This window comes from Tauraco erythrolophus, chromosome 7 (assembly GCF_009769465.1).
Source record: "Tauraco erythrolophus isolate bTauEry1 chromosome 7, bTauEry1.pri, whole genome shotgun sequence".
NCBI lineage: Eukaryota > Metazoa > Chordata > Aves > Musophagiformes > Musophagidae > Tauraco > Tauraco erythrolophus.
In genome coordinates, this window is record NC_141471.1 from 63,153,551 (window position 1) to 63,170,726 (window position 17,176).

Below are 17,176 nucleotides of genomic sequence, written 5' to 3' on the forward strand. Positions count from 1 at the left end.
GTGTTCTTATCTCCCTTCTCAGGCTTCCTCCTTCTCTACCCTATTTTCTGAGTGTTCTGTGCACATTTCTTCAGTACTGCAATACCTCTTTTTCAGATCTTTATTTTTTTTTCCTCCTTTTCCTCTCCAATTTGTCAGACAATAGAAAGCAGCTCTGTTGCCACAGGCTCCTCATTGATTCAGAGGTACAGTTTCTTCTGATTATGAAAATAACTCTGAGCCAGGCTCTAGTTCTTTGTTCTGTTACCATGACATCAAAGATTTTTTTCTGTATCATTCCTGAAGTATCATTCTTAGTGCCTCTTGTCAGTATTGGAAGAACATCCAGGTGGTAAATTATCTGCCATGGTCCTCCTGTGTACTTCTACCGTGCGCAGTGAATTCTTTTACTTGTTTGCCTCTGATATTTGAATGATAAGTGGTACAGAAAGGAGAGTGTACTGGTTACAAGGATCTATTTGAAATCCACCATGTTTAAATTTTAAGATCTTTCTTTAAAAAAAAAAAGCTTAAACTTATTGTAGCAAATGGGGTGATACAACATTGGCAGAATCCTCTTGTATTTTTTCCCGCAGCCCACAGCAGACTGGACATAAATTGCAGGGCTTCAGCAGCAGGTTGCAGAGGTGACACGTGCAGAAGATCGTGTATTGCCCTGTGCCAGTCACAGCCAGTACCAGATAACTGAAATCAATGTAAACAACCCACTACACCCCAAAACTTCAGAGGAGCACACGGCAACCCAGCTCACACGTATTTAAGGGATAGCAACAGCCACTTAAGGAGGAAAAGAGGAAAAGACACTGAGAAGAAGCAGAAGAGACGTGAAAGGAGAGATGGAGGAAACAGAAAGAAGGAGACATTGTCAGGGACACAGCACTCCTGAAAAGAGGTGCTCTAGAATCGTGGAGGTACACCCCAAAGGGGACTGCAGCCTGTGGGTGAGCCATACCAGAGCAGAGGAAAACGAGTAAGAAGCAAGAAGCGGCAGAAAAAAAACATTGCACAAATTACTCCAACCTCTTCCATCGCACATCGCTTCACCAAAGGCACGAATTTGAGTAGGCAGTAATCTGTAGCGGGCATTAAGGACTCATTTCTCCCAGCTAGTTTTCCACAGGCCATCACATAAATTGGATTGTCCAGTCAGCCACCACCTGGCTTCCCTGCGGGAAGCTGGCAATCACAGCTGCACATCGGTTGACCCCAAGGACACTGCTTCAAATCAGTGAGTAAGGCTTCAGGGTTCTGGAAAAGAGTCATTGCACTTCTCACAGGGATGACTCCATCCAGGGCCACCCTGAGAGCCAGGAGATGATGACTGCAGAGCAGCTCGCACCTACTGCCTTGGCTGTCAAGATCAGCCACGTGTGCCTACTAAATCCTTGAACCCTCACCTGATTCCCACTGAAGGTGGCTTGGCAAAGCTGGGGACAAGGGCCACCCTGGGCACAGGGGACGTTAAAGAATCCTGCAGGGCTGTGACCTATCTCTGTGTCCTGGCCAGGCTTTGGATATTGGCTTGGGGCTTTGGGGAGCCATGGGGGTCTGGAGCAGTAGAGAACCAGCAGGGCTACTCCTGCTCAGCCTGAGGGCCTGGCCCTGTGGTGCTCAGCTCAGGGTCTGAGGAGGCTTGACCTCTCAGGCAGGAATGGGAACAGCTCCACAGGGGAAGACAAGCCAGGACTGCCCATAAAACAGGCAGGGGCAGCGATCTCACCGCTTACCGTGCAGCCCTACGATACCCAAGCAGGGTTGGTGACAACAACAGGCTTCATCAACAGTACAGTGATCATCAGACAAGGGCCATCTGAGGTCAGTCCTGAAATCCAGGAGACAGAACAAGCAACAGGAGACAGCAGTGGACACGAGCATACCTGTGGTACAGCTACGATGTAGCTCAGACAAGAGTCAGAGACCCAGTTCTGAACTTAAATGGAGCACTGGGGTTTGTAGGGCAGAACGTGTGGGTGAAAGCCCCAGGTGATGCTGGTCGGAGCGAGTAAGGTCTGCTGATGCACTCATGGCCTTAATTTTCCTGTGCGGTGCTTTGAGATGGAGACTTTTTTTTTCAGATTTTCACTAGTATCATGTTATTAGTATCAGTACCCCACCATTATGTTTTCTTTCAGCTTGGATTGGATTGTTTGGATTGTCACCCACACTTGTTAGGTCAAGTGCAGCTTGATCTTGACATTCTGCCTTCTTTCAGTGCTGCCTGGCCAGGACTGCAAATAATCTTTAACTGGACATCACCTGCCAAAGGTCAGGGCTCAGTCTGTTTCCTCCCTCTGTGCTGCTCTAAATTTTGCAGACCTCTATCATATCCTCCCTCCTCTCTTCCAGAACGTTTAGCTGAGTCATTCTTTGTACAGAAGCCATTGCATGCTGATGATCCCTTTTTTCTTGCCCTTTTCTGAACCTTTCCCCTTTCCTTTGTGCTCTTTTTGAGATGGAGGACGCAGATTTGTGTGCAATATTTTATCAGTTTAAATACTGTCTTGATGTTTTCTCCTTTTTATTCTTTACTCCTTTCTTAGCAATGTTCAATAATTGATGTGCTTTCTCTCACACTACTGGGCACAGAGAAGACATTTTCATGCAACTGCCTGTTGTAACTGTTCCATCAGCTCAGGGCTCTTCATTTCAAACACGAAGACAGGACGGTTTCTTCCCCTATGCACTACTTTACATCGAGCTTCCCTAAATTCCATCTGCCCTTTTTTGCCCATACGCTCAGTATCCTAAAACGCTTCTGCTTGCAGTTCTTCTGCCATTGCCTATATTTCCCTAAATAACACTGTACTATCAGCAGACTCTGACACCGCTGTTTCCAGATCCTCGAGAAATATGTTGCACAGATCAGGTTCCGGGAACACATCCTTGTGGACTCTATTGGAGACCTCCTTTTCCTAAGAAAATGGACTATTGACTCCTACTGTCTTATTTCCTGTCTTTCAGCCAGTTATTTACCCCTGTAACTATTTATTTCTTGACAGTGTAACTTTTAAAAGCTTTTGATGAGTGACCTCTCCAAATACCTTCCGGAAATCCATTGTCAAGATTCCAGGATCTGTCTCCCTTATGCACAAGCTTGTTGACTCATAAACGTTTCAGTAGGATTGTGAGGCAGTTCTTCCTTTTTCAAAAGCCATTTTGACTCATCCCTATTACAGCATCTTTCTGCATATGCTCACTAGTTCTAATCTGGTTTGCAGTTTCCATAGAATTGCCTGCTACAGACATCAGGCCTCTACTTTTCTGGGTTTCTTATGGCATCCTTTTAAAAAATCGATGTTGAAGCTGACACATCCCTGTCTCCTGCTACCAAAGCAGTGTTTTATACTAGAGGTTGTATGGGACAGTTTGTATTTCACCCTTGAATTCTTTCAGAATTGCTAATATACCATCTGGTCCTTGTGATTTGTTACTATTGATTTTGTCTATATGTTCCATAACCTGTCTTCCTGGCTCTTTCAAGGCACGAGCCCTGGTGAGTCCCTCCATGAAGAAAAAGTGCTGGCTTGGGAATCTCATCCAGCTCTGCTGCACTGAATACAGATGTAAAGAATTAATTTAGATTTCTTGTTCTTTTCTCTGTATGCTCCTTTAAATTTGTTTTAATTTTCCTGGTGCTGCAGACTGTCTGGCAGGCTTCCAGAGCCTGAAGTGTTTGAAAAGGGATTTATTATTAGATTTTATGCCTTATGCAAGTTCTTCCTCAAACCCTGTTGGCCTGAGCCTCCAGTATGGTATCCTTAAAGTCTCCAAGACATAACTATTTTAGCTGCCCCTCCATTTTTTAACAAGTTTCTTAATTTTTAGGCAGTTCCCTTGTTTGTTTTTTTTTTTAAGTGAAAGCACATATTGGTGGACTTTTTTTCTTTTGCTTGTCTTGAAAGGTTTTATGTAAGGAAGGAAAGGACAAAAGACACAGAACCTCACTGTGTGCTGCAATGGACTGTGCCCACAGAACTTTTCCCTTGCCTTCTGGAAGGGTACACAGTGCTGTTATTAAACTACTGCTTCTGTCTGCAGGGATTGTAACCCCGATGGCATTTGGAAACACCTGGGAACAGCTGCTTTAAAAATCAGGAACTCCAAGAAATCCATTGCACAAAAATGTATTGTGTGTATGCAGGAGACTCACGCTGAACATCTAGGCCTGCAGTCGATTGGCTGTAGTCCATTTCATCTTCCTCACCAGAATCTCAGAATCATGGCAACCTTGCTCTCTTCACGTCGGGGCATCTCCTGAGCAGTCACTGACCCTACCATGCACTGACTGGTCCTTAAAAGCGACTACACCACGATGCCAGCTCAGGAGTGAATATGTGTCTATGAGCAGATTTATCTTCCTCAGCACGCTGGCACTGACTGTTATGGCTAGGGACTCCCTTCCTTCTGCTTCCCTACCTCATCTCCCCTCTCCCTTGAATGCAACGCTGTTTTACCAGCATCCCTGCTGCATACAGGAGAGATCGGGCTCTGAGTACATCTCCCCCATGTCCCTTCCCACCGCCCTGGGAGTTTGTCTGGAAGGGCTCAGCGCCAACTTTTGTAAGTAGCTGTCAGGCCTCAAGAAGCCTCAGTGAGTGCCTGCCCCTTGTTCTTTCCCATGCTGCCTTAAAATTCCTGCTCTCATCCTTAGTGTCTGCCTGAACTACGGCGCAGGTTGTGCCTACCTTCTCTGATCCTCACCTGCTGGCTTGACTTCTGGCTTGAGCTGCCCTGTCGCTACAGGCTTGCCTGGTGACCTGGCCTGTTGCCTGAAGTGCTGGTGATCCTGCTCTGCTCTTCTTGCTCAGGTATTGTGGAATTTGCTGACTCCCAGCTCCACTTTCCATATGGAATAGTCTGGCCCTGCTGGTTTCTGGCAGTCATGCCAGTCAGATGGAGAAAAGCAGCCACTGAGAAAAGAAGTGAGTGATAAATGGCAAAAGATTGGGTGATAAATATTCAAGCATGACGAAGTAGGAAAAAAAAAGTGATTTAAAGGAGGGAGTATGATATAGTGGGGACATCCTTGCCCCTCTCCCTGCTCTGAAAAGGAGAAATGATGAGGAAAATACAAAAAGACTATTTTGTCCAAACTAAAGAAGAGAATAAAATCATGTGCTTATAAATAAATGCTGTGCAATTAAGTTTAGCTGTCAGGAACGGATGGGATTGGCTCAATGCAAATTTAAGACAAGAAGGAGAAAAAAAAGCAGAACTGTTCAGATAAAAAGGGAAAAGGGGGAACAAAGGAAAAGCTGCATAGACCTAATCACTGGCATTTGTGCAGCAGCATATAGAGGTGCAAATCCCTCTAGAGCTTTCCATACCACAACTGTGATTTTTTTTTTTGGTGGTAGCAAAGACGACTGTGGATACTGAAGTGGTAGTGCTGTGGAATTGATGTTAAAAATTTGTAGTAGTTCTACGTGAATGTTATGGTCACATAACATTCTGTAATGTTATGCAATGCCTGTACAGCAGTGACAGAGGAGTCCATGGGAACCAGAGGACTATTGCCAAGTTTCTTGACAGCAGCAGGAAAACCGTGCACCACCTCTGCAGGAATGCCACTGCCACACGTACCCTTCTCTGCAGCCTCAGGTGGCCGCGATGTTTGCACACCGCACAGACACTCGGAATCCCCCGCAGAACGTGTAGCATCTCCGCAAGGCCGTTGCCGTACGGCTCCGCAAGCCCGCGGTGCGTTCCAACAGGCGGCGTTCCCGCAGCCAACCCGCCGGTGCTGTGCAGCCGTGAACTTCGCCCTCGGGAGAACGGAACTCCGACCCGGAGCGACGAGCTGCTCCGGGCCGCGCAGCGGGCACGCCGACTGCCAAGGCGGTGGTGGCATCCCCGCGCCGCCGCCAGCCTCCCTCCCTCCCTCCTTAGCGGTGTTTCCCGCCAGCTTCCCGATTTCCCGCGCCGCCCCTCCGCCCCGCGCGGCTGCGCGCGCACCGCCGCGGGCGGGGAGGGCGGGGCGTGGGCACGGGGCGCGCGCGCGCGGGCTCGCGGCGGCCGGGAAGCCGGAACGGAGCGGCCGAGACTCGGCGCTGGCATGGCGGAGGCGCGGCCCGCGGCGGGTGAGTGCGGCCGCCGCGCTTCGGAGCGGCAGGCGGAGAGGGGGCGGAGGAGCGGAGCGGCCGTCGCTGCGCAGCGGTGCTGTCGGGGCCGAGGGCCCGGTGGCGTGCGGAGGGGCGCGGGCTGCGGCACCACCTGTGGCCGCCGCGACTCCGCCGGGCACGGCGGCGCTCAGGACGGCGGGGCCCGACCGTGCCGCGGGGCGCTCCGGGGAAACTTCACCGGGGGCGGGGGGGGGAACGGACACGCGGCGAACGGGAAAAGCACAGAGAGCCCGTTGGTGTCTGGAAAACTGGAAAACGGCCTGACGTGTCCCGGCCCCGCGGGCCGCCGCGATGCGGTGTCCGGGGAGGTCCCGGCGGGGTGCGGGAGCGGCTGCCGGAGCGGGGCCGCCTGGGCCGGGCGCACGGCGGGGAGCGGCTGTCGGGCCGCAGCTGGGCTGGCGTTGAACGCCACAAGTGCAAGAAGAGATTTGGGTTTTTTTTCCCCTTTGTTTTTTTTTTTTTTTCCCCCTCTTGGCTTTTACGGTGCAGGTTCAGGTTAACTTTCGTTTTACTGGGTGTGGCTGCTTAGGAGGAGGAGCAGCCTTTCCAGAGCCGTGCTCCAGCCTGGCGTTTAATAACCTGTCGCGTATTACGGGCACTTAATGGTAGAAGAACCCTTTTGTAATTGTGCCTCGAAATAACGCTGTTGCCCAGAGTCGTCGATGATACGTGGTGTTTTCATCATGGTTTTCTGGAGGCTGGGTAGACTTCCCAGGTAACCAATGTCACTTCGGGGTCACTTGATGAGCTAACTCGTTTCCCTGTGTCGTCAGGTTTCTGCTAGGAAGGATCCTGGACTTTTGTGACTGGGGTGAAGAAGAAAATATGAACCTCTACTTTAGCAACACCCTGATGCTAACGCAGATTAAGGTTATCATTTACCCATATCCTAAATAGCATCCTCTGTCTCTCCTCTGTTCTTGGCAGCCGAGCCATCATGATGGAAGACTTATTTGAGTTCGTTTTTTGATGGGATGAAAATGAGTCCATAGTTGCCTTGTTGGAAGTGGAATAGCCTGAGATGTGGTTCAGGGAGCAGAGACTGATAGTTTTGGTCAAGAGAAGCTGGTGCAAGCAAATGTCTGCTTGTCTATCTGCCGTGCTGCCAGGCTGTGAGTCAGCTCTCGTCCTGAAACCTTTTGTACCGTGTATATGTGTTGGAGTAAAGGGTCTTCAGTAGGAATACTGAGCCAAAAATAGCTTTACTGAAAAGCAGTAGATGAGTCTAGATGGCACACCATTTCTGAATTTGATTTAAAATGCTCAAGCTAACACAGATACAGTGCCGTGGCATTAAGTCCTAGAGTTCATTCCTTGTTGTGGTCATACACACTACGTTATCAGGAACCATCTTATGGGGAAGTTTCAAATCATGCTTGTGCGGTGTTAGGATGGGAACTGGCTTTTGCCCTGCAACTTCATGGGCAGAGCAAGTGTATGATTTTGAGAGCTTAAATAGGAAAGGTATTTCTGCTCTCAGGGTAGATCAGGGGAGGTGGTTCAGATAAAAAAAAAAAAAGAAGACAGTTTTGGGTCGTGACAAATGTGCAGCCCATCCAGCATGTTTTTCCAGTAGTGAATGATTATCAGGACCCAGGGAACGAGTATAAGAGACAAAAGGGAAGAATGTAAGAAACAAGGCAATTGTAGGATGATTATTCCCATTGATATACCCTTCTAGTTTCCAGCCCTGAGCACCTAGAAGGGACAGGTGGTATTTTTATTTAATAGCCGTGAATGGATTTATTTTTTTTTTTCCATCAGTTGCCATAATTGCCGTTGAATGTAATTTTATTTTTTCGCCTTCCCAAGGACAGCTGGGTCATTATGCATGGTACAATGCATCAATAAACTGAAGATATCAGGATGTTGCTATAAAGCATTGAGTAGCCCACTGTTGAGGGTGAACAGGAAAGTGAAAACTTATAACACATTTATTCTCCTTATGTAAAATCCATTCTGTAGTGGATACCTCTTAGGTTGCTGAAGCTACTTACGGTGAGGTTGTGTTTCCTTCCCTACTTTTACATTTCTCCTATGTCATTTTGAAATGAGCTAGCTAAAACTTCATGTTCTGTTCAAAATGCGGGTGTATTGATTTTGGACAATAGCATAAAACCCACATAGCAGTATGCACCGATACACACAGGGGACCAACTAGCTGGAAAGCAGCTCTGCCAGCAGAGACCTTTGGGGTCCTTGGTGGACTACGAGCAGACCATGAGTCAGCAATGCACCCTCGCTGCAAGGAAGGCCAACAGTATCCGAGACTACGTTAGGAAGAGTGTTTCCAGTTTGTCCAGGGAGGTGCACATTCCCCTCTGCTCAGCACTGGTGAGGTCACCCCTGCAGGACTGTGTCCAGTTCTGGTCCTCCTGTACAAGGAAGGGTCATGGTGTGACCCAGGTGGCAATTAAACGCCGCACAGCCACTCGCTCACTCTTCTCTGCCCCTGGGGAATGGGGAAAAGGGAAAGAGACTCATAGGTTGAGATAAGAACAATTTAGTAAAAATATAAAATTAAAAGTAATAATGATAAAATAGTAATATATGAATATATATGTAATTATGATAATATATACAAACGAGTGATGCACAGTGTAATTACTTACCACCTGATGGCAAACGCTCGTCCTGCCCCACCAAGTGATCCTGAAACAGATAAGTCCCAACACTGCAATTCCAGATGAGCGAGAGGCCCAAAAAGAGGGAGAGCGAGAACTCTGAGAGAGTCCCTCCAGAAGAAAGAGAGATTCCAACTTCCCAGCCAACCCTCATCGATGTACTGAGCCTAACGCTGCAGGATCTGGAATACCCCGTTGGGCAGTTTGGCCCTCAGTCCTAAGTCCAAGTTCAAATCCTAAGGGCAGTCGTGGTCCCTTTGTCCCAGCCGTGCTCCCCCCCAGCCTGTTGTGCTCCTGCACACGGGCAAGATCACGGGAAGCTGGAAAGTCCTTGAGGTCTCAGCACCAACCGTAAACATCAGTGCACTGTCAGCGTTCTTCTCAGAATGAATCCCAGACTAAATAAAAATCACAGAGCTCTTCTAGCTGCTAAAAAGAAAAACTAACTCTGTCCCAGCTGAAACCAGGATGGGAAGACATGGGCATATTGGAGTGGATCGAGCAAAGAGCCATGAAGATGATTAGGGATTGGCGCATCCCTCATATGAGGAGAGGCTGAGAGAGCTGGAACTGTTTAGCCTGGAGAAGAGAAGGCTCAGAGTGATCTTAGGGCTGTGTACAAGTACTTGGTGGGAGGAAGTGCAGAATGTGGAGCCAGATTCTTCTCGGTGGTATTAAGTGAAAGGACAAGAGGCAACAGGTACAAATTAGAACACATGAAATTCCATCTGAACACAAGAAAAAGCCGTTTTACTGTGAGGATGGTCATACACTGGAACAGGTTGCACAGAGAGGTCGTGGCCTGTCTGTCCTTGGAGACATTCAGAACCCAGCAGGACACAGTTGTGGGCAACTTGCTCTAGCTGTTTGGGCTAGATGATCTCAAGAGGTCCCTTCCAGCCTCAGCCATTCTGTGATTCTGTGGTAATGATGATTTTGCCTGTTAATCTTCCTCTAAGAATTTCTGGCAAGAGTCGTGGGAAGGGAACATATCTTTTATTAGATGAGCTGTTACAGTTGGAATAAACAGTGAGTTTTGGGCAGGCAGCTTGCTTTGCATGAAGGTGGATTGCACTGCTTGAGTCTGTAAGCCTGAAGCTGTGTAAGTCCTGTTGAGGAAGAAATCCAACCTTTTGTAAATCTGTGTCGTCCCTGGGAATGATAGGATGCTGTAGGTGAGTATATAAAATGATCAGAGAAGACAGAAATGATCAAGGTTGGTGTTCCGAGGAAGAGGTTTAAAGCTTCCAGTGCTATGGGGAAAGCCTCAGATTTCCATAATGCGTCGTTCCTGGTTTCGTGGTTTTTTTTTTTGTGGTGCGGTGTAATACAGGTACCGTAAGACCTGCAGGTAGTGTCTTCCCTGTAACTCGTGCTTTTGTGTCCAGCTGACTGGACCATTTCTTGTCTGGATATATGGAGCGCTGACACAAATGGATTGTTGTGTACACACCCTGTACTGTCATCTGTCTTTAGGTGAAATAATACATTATTTGAATTGCTTTAAAACTGAAAAGATCTATCCTGAAATTATCTTAGTTTTCTACTGGGAGCCAGTATATAGACAGAAGGTACAATCATAGACTGTCCTGAGTTGGAAGGGACTCACAAGGGTCATTGACTCCAACTCTTGACTCCACACTAGGCAACCTAAAAGTGAAACCAGATACCTGTGAGCGTTATCCAAACACTCCTTGAACAGTGAAAGGCTTGGGGCCATGACTGCTTCCCTGGGACGCTTGTTACAGTGCTTGACCACCCTCTCATTGAAGAACTTTTTCGTAATACTACTCAATCTGAGCTTCCCCCTTGCCACAGCCTTAAGCCATTCCCTTAGGTCCTGTCACTGGCCACCAGGGAGAAGAGATCAGCACCTGCCTCTCCTCTGCCCCTCATCAGGAGGCTGTAGATAGCAATGAGGTCACCCCTCAGTCTCTGCTTCTACAAGCTGAGCAAAGCTAGTACCCTCAACTGCTCCTTGTAAATCATGTAAACCTCTGGAGTCCCCAACACAAGAAGGACACGGAGCCGCTGGAGCGGGTCCAGAGGAGGCCACCAAGATGATCTGAGGGCTGGAGCACCTCTGCTATGGAGACAGGCTGAGAGAGTTGGGGCTGTTCAGCCTGGAGAAGAGAAGGCTCCAGGGTGATCTTATTGCAGCCTTCCAGTACTTAAAGGAGGCCTACAGGAAAGCTGGAGAGGGGCTTTTTCCAAGGATGTGTAGTGACAGGACAAGGGGCAATGGCTTTAAACTGAAAGAGGGCAGATTGAGATTGGATATAAGGAAGACACTTTTCACTCTGAGGGTGGTGAGGCACTGGCAGAGGTTGCCCAGAGAAGCTGTGGCTGCCCCATCCCTGGAAGTGTTCAAGTCCAAGTTGGATGAGGCTTTGGGCAACCTGGTGTAGTGGAGGGTGTCCCTGCCCATGGCAGGGGGGTTGGAACTGGATGATCTTTGAGGTCCCTTTCTCAACCATCACTGTTGCCCTCCTTTGGACACATTTTAGTATTTTCGTATCCTTCTGGTATTGCGGAGCCCAAAACTGTGCACAGTACTCAAGGTGACACTATTTCTGCTTGAATTTATCTTAACAAGAAGTTGTCAATTAAAAAAGTGCTAGTCCAGTCAGAAAGGCTGGTGCTAACCAGTGGTGTTTATTTAGTTCCAGTTTTGTATTGGTCTGGAATATCTGTATTTCAGAAGGAAAATCAGAGTTCTTCTGATCTAGGAGATAGAGCTGAATTCAATTAAAAATGAAGTAGTGCTACCTCTGACACCTCAGGGGCTGCCCTGTGGACTCTTGTACCCATTATATGTTTTTCTGGCTGGACTTCTTCAGTATATTTTTTTCTTTCTTATATTTATTCTTAATTGTCTCTGCCTGAGACAATTTTTAATTGCATTTAAGTACATTTTTAATGGCACTTCAAAATTTAATTTAATTAAGCTTGCTGAAACTGTGCGAAGAAATGTCACTTAGGCATGATGTCTTCAAGTGGCACCTCCAAATGTTCTTGATGTCTTCATAGAAAAGGTACCTAAGTTTGATGGCAGTTCTGGTCCCCAAAATAAGCTCTGTTTTTGAAGCAGAGCTCCTGCTTATTAAAATGAGACATGTACTTAGTAATTGTGTCATATTTTTTAGAGATGTCCTTATCAAGTTTTGTTCCCGCAGACCCCCTGACTTGGCCAGGGCATTCTGGCTCTGCCCACAGCTCCTGCTGAAGTGGTGCAACGTGTCACGTTATGCAGGACGGGCATGAAACCACAGGAGTTTCACATGCTTGGTTTTAATTCACATCCAAGCTCTTAGGGATACTAAAATCTGCAATGTAGAGGTTGTTTCTAAAGGTACTGTGATTTTCTTCACTTATTTTGTGGGAATACAGACTGCAGTGTAGCTTTGGAGGTTCCCTTTTTCTTCTTTTTTTCTTCTTTTTGGTCATGTACATGTAATCATGTCAGGAAATTTGAGCCAGTGTTAGCTACTGGTTGTTGCACTTGTGTATGTATTTTGCTGTTTCTTGTCTTGGCAGACAGAAATCAGTTTTAGTAGGATTTACCATTTCTTTCGATTTTTTTTTACAATTTAAAAGCTGACAGTAAGAATAGGAATCCTATTCATGTGTGATATAAAAAGTCCTCATGAATTATTCATATTTTGGAGGTGCTTTTAAATATCTGAATCCTAGTTTCCCATCTGTTTCTTCAAACTTAATAGATTATTTGGAAGGTGCTTTCAAAAACATCGCTTCCACAGCTACATTTCAAGTCGTGCTTGCGCTTCTCGGAGGCCGTGCTCAACAGTCAATTTGACTGTATTTTAGAAAACTAGCATTTTGTAGCCATGTCCAGCCTGGGTTTTGTGTCGGTATAAGATGGTGTGTTTTACTGATTTACAGAACGTTCTTATCCAAGCTCATTTACTATGTTTATTTGGAAGCCCTCTGCAGCAATTTGTGTATAGTTTATGCATACATTTTACATACTGCATCTCATAACCAAGGAAACGATGGTCTTGAGTAATAGAATATACTTTTTAGAGGCAAGCTGTGTGATTTTTTTTTTGTAAAACACGTTTTAATTAAACATTAAGAAGCCATTTGGTTTACCTCGTTACATCTGTCCTTAAATTTTGGGATATACAAAAGTGATTATCACACTTGCATGTCTTGTATATGTACAGTGCTGCTTCAAATGGTTCTGTTCACCTTCTGTTTTCATATTCTTATTTTAACTCTGGGTCATCACAGTCTTTCTCTAAAGATGACAGGAGAAGGTATCTTCCACACTGCTGTATGATGCAGCTCTGATTTCGGGAAACTTGTTTGCAGTTGTTCTGTCAAGTGTGGGGCTGATGGAACTTCTGGGCCTTTGCGCATGTGTGGTAGTTTTGCTGAAAAGAAATGTTTACTGTTTAATAGTCTTACACGTGTTTTTATTTTTTGACTTGTTAGGTGCATTGAATTTCAATCCCGATGCTCCTGATTTCATCCCAGGAGAAAGACAACCTGCAGATATAAACTGGATAAATAAAGATAGGAAAGACTCTAACAGTAATAGAAGTAATTTACCATTTCCTAGTTTGTCCTCTGAAAGGGGTACAGATTATGAAAGCTCATCCACAAAGCATCCTGGCATTTGTAATCCAGATAGTCAGTATGGGAATTCTGAAGACTTCCACCAATATTTTGGCACCAGCAAAAGTTTGAAGAATCGCAACTTGCAAAGCCAGAGATGGCACAGGTCGAGAAACGATAACACGTGTACTAGAAGTAAGATAAGGCAAAGCACTGCTGATGCTGCTGCAGGTCCAGGAGTTTCGGATAGCACAGTAGCACCTGGGAGAAGAGGACCTCCGAGAGGATACAGTGATGTTCTCTCCTCAGAGAGTGACCGGGAGATACCTAATGCAGACAGCAGAGGAGCAAAGCCGAAGAAAACACATCCGATGCATGCATCTGGAAGGGGTTTCAGGGAGAAGGGAAAGCAAGTGCATGACCGGGAAAAGAGAGTGAGCTCTAAGCAGAAAGTAGAGCTGTTTGAAAATGTTCCGTCTTTGGATTTGACTCAGTCTGACTCTTCGGAATCCTCTGTTGGAAGGCGTTCTGTGATGCCCCCGTTGGAAGTGCAGATGAGCAGAAAGGCTACAACTATGTCAACAAAAGATATCCCCGGAAGCCTGTGTGGAATAAACCCCCAGTAGAAAAGGATTCTCAGAAAAGACATGATTCTCACCGTAGTAAAAACACAAAAGTAGGTAAGAAGTCTTCTCTTGCATATACTCCAAAAGAGAAAAACGAGAGGAAGAAAGAACTCTCCGTTCACAAAAACGATGAAAGCTTGACGGATGAAATCAGGCATCAGTCGTCTGATTCTGTCAGATGTAATGGAAGAAAGTTCCTGCTAAAGGGGGACCAGGCACCTGCACTTCATTTCAGCTGGACCCAGTACTGGAAAAAGCAGAGCGATGTGCCAAAAAACAAAGAAACTCATACAGGTAAGCTTTCTGGGCTGTCCTGTACACCTGAGTTAAGGATACGATCTTGGATAATTTAAACTGCCTTCACATTTGGCTAGCTGAAGAGGCTAATGGTTTCACATTAGGTCAATACCGGTTTCAGAGGGGAGAATTAAGTGTAAACGCGTGGTTTCTGAGTGGGGAGGTGTTCTGTGAGTTTACTAAGGAAGAACAGGTTTTGTTTAAAGTTTTTTCTGTTTTACTGCAAATGGTGGCCCAGTCAGGCACCACGTGAAAACGTGCGTGTTGCAGGAGCAGGGAGTAAAATTCTGGGCATTCTGAACAATAGCACTTCAGAAGGACAATCTTACAACTGATTTTTGCAGCATAACTTTTCTCACGATTTATGTAACAGTAGGAAAATGCCAGATAGAGGAACTGCATTCTGCTCCTAGCTGGACTTTTTGCTCTTTTTTTTTTTTTTTTTTTTTTTTGCAATGGTAGTATCAAAAGGTAATTAGAAATAGAGAAAGTCTCCGGGTACTAGTTTTGGAAGTTGAGAATAGAAAGTATGCTGTTGACAGTGTAAAGCAGACCCACGGGTTTTGACTGTCTGAGTGAATTTTGTGTCAACTGGTACCATTAGGGACTTAAACATTAAATGGAAATCAGCTGAATCTTCAGTGGCACAGGACTGGTTTCTGTTTCTAGATGACCTAGGTAGCTTTTTCTTTTTTTTTTTTTTTGATAGTTTTCGATAAGCTTAAGTGTGCACTGAGAAAATAGTCTCATATTATTCATAGCACCCAGCAGAAGTCCTATTTTCTTTCAGAGACAGTAAGAAGAGAGATTTTTGGGGTTTTTTTGCTCACTTTCCAGTTGAAAAAACACTAAGAATTATATTTAATTGGTTTTTACAAAGCATCTCAACCTGATCTGCTGCTGCCCAGAACGATAGAGACAGGTAGACTCGTTCCTTTTCTCTTAACTGTGATATTGAATCTTTTAAAGATTTTGCTTCTCAGCCATCTCTGCTCTTTCAGAGCCAAGAAAGTAGTAGCGTAATCGAGAAGCATAAGATAATTACTGTCAGAAATTTTGTTCCCTTAGGAGACATTTGAGGATCAAGATCGCCCTTGATCCTTTCTAACTTTAGCACATTAACTTTCATGTTCCTGGGTTCTACTGGAATCATAAAATTAAAGATACTTCAGTCTTTCTCCCAGCATTATTATTAAATCAAAAACACCGTATGCAATAAGCAGGAAGAGAAGTAGTAATCTTTTATGGAGAGCTTAAGGAACTTCCCCCTCCAGAATGGCAGCCTGTCTTCGCGTGCTTTACTGGGAGCTAGTTTGGAAGCAGTATTTGCCACTGTTTTCAGGGGACCGAGTCTGTTCTTTTTAACTATTTATGGGACACCTGTCCTTTCTGAGTGTGGTGTAGCTTTAATCTTCTGGAGAAAAGTGTGTTTCAGGTGAGTATGCTTTCTCTGCAGCAGGTAATATTCATGGGGTACCAAAACCAGAAATAACTGTTAGTTCTAAATCTTGTCGTGCTCGATGCAGGAGGGCTGGAAAAGAACCTTGGAAGTGCTTATATCCTGTTAAGGAGGGCAAACAGTGTTAGCACTTCCGAGTCTCCAGGCATCCACGGGCTTTCAGTTGCTTGCGCTACAAACACATTTTGAATTGTTTGTCATTCTTCTGTTACTTTCTTTTTTTTTTCCTTTATTATGAGTTCTAACGTCCCTTGTATTGGCACCATCTGAAAATGCTACATTTTTACACTTGTAATTAAGATATTTCAAAATTCTGTGAGCATAGATTGAATGGCATTTCTAAGGTATGTTTGATAGCCTTACCTCAATGGGAGAGTTAATCCGGTAGAACTGAGGTCATGTGGTGCCTGTGTTACGTTTGCACATCTGACTATGGTTTTGGGCTGTTTTTTTTTCTTTCATGTGGAGCTCTTACTTTATTTTCAAAGTACTTTTTCACGTTCTTTCACATGGCTCAAAAGACAGATACTTTGACTATTGTTTCCCAGTAATTCTGCTCCTAAAGCAGTCAGTTTACGAGAGGCTAATTTCTGTAATCCAGGTACTTCACTGTTAATATTTGTTGTGTGGCCTTCCAGGAGTACTTGAGGATGGGAATTAAATTTAATTTTGGCTGAAGCTTCTGTAGTTAAGAGTTTTAACCTTTTTGATTTAAGCTTTATGCGAAGATATATTTCTCATATAAAGCGATGAGGAAAATCTCAAACTTCTGCCAAGCTTAAAACTATTAACTAATTTATAAGATCAGAATGATTGCTATTCATCAACAGGAATTATTGTTGCTTCTTTTAGAGGAATCTCATACTCTCTCTTCTTGCTCTGAATCTTTCATACCGAGTACCAAACTGGAATCTTCCAGGAGTAACCTAATACTTTGCTTACAGCCACCCGGGAAAAATAAGTTCTGTTATAATTTAGATAAAATCTTGGAATTTTATTTCTCGGCTAGCTGATGTTTCATGGACAAGTAATATATTTTATTTGCAGGGTCGTTGATTGAACAGCTGACCACAGAGAAGTACGAGTGCATGGTATGCTGTGAGGTGGTCCGAATAGTAGCCCCAGTGTGGAGCTGTCAGAATTGCTACCACGTGTTCCACCTGAATTGCATTAAGAAGTGGGCACGGTCACCAGCTTCACAAGCTGAAGGTTGGTATTATTCTCTCTTGCACGTACTTTCTCTCTCAAAGATACATAATAGCAAAGTTCATGTCTTTCCTATGTTGGAAAACTACTTATAGATACTGTCTAAGGTAATCAGTAAGCTGTCAACAAAGCAAGTTTTAAATAAAAAAACATTTTTTTTTCAGGTTTCTTCATATGCTTTGTATAATCCTGCTAACTGTTTTGATTTTTTTCTAGTATTCTAGCTAAAACTGATTTCTAGGTTTGGATATGTAAGTATAA

At 45.1% G+C, this 17,176-nt stretch overlaps 1 protein-coding gene across 1 annotated transcript in view; it reads left to right on the forward strand.

The window, feature by feature from the left end:
* Positions 1-6,055: 6,055 nt before the first annotated feature.
* NFX1 (nuclear transcription factor, X-box binding 1) overlaps positions 6,056-17,176 on the forward strand; it is a 53,417-nt gene continuing 42,296 nt past the window's right edge. The window contains 4 exon segments of the mRNA XM_086614362.1: positions 6,056-6,080; positions 13,205-13,846; positions 13,849-14,247; positions 16,757-16,918. Of these exon segments, the coding sequence (XP_086470488.1) occupies positions 6,056-6,080; positions 13,205-13,846; positions 13,849-14,247; positions 16,757-16,918 (1,228 nt within the window).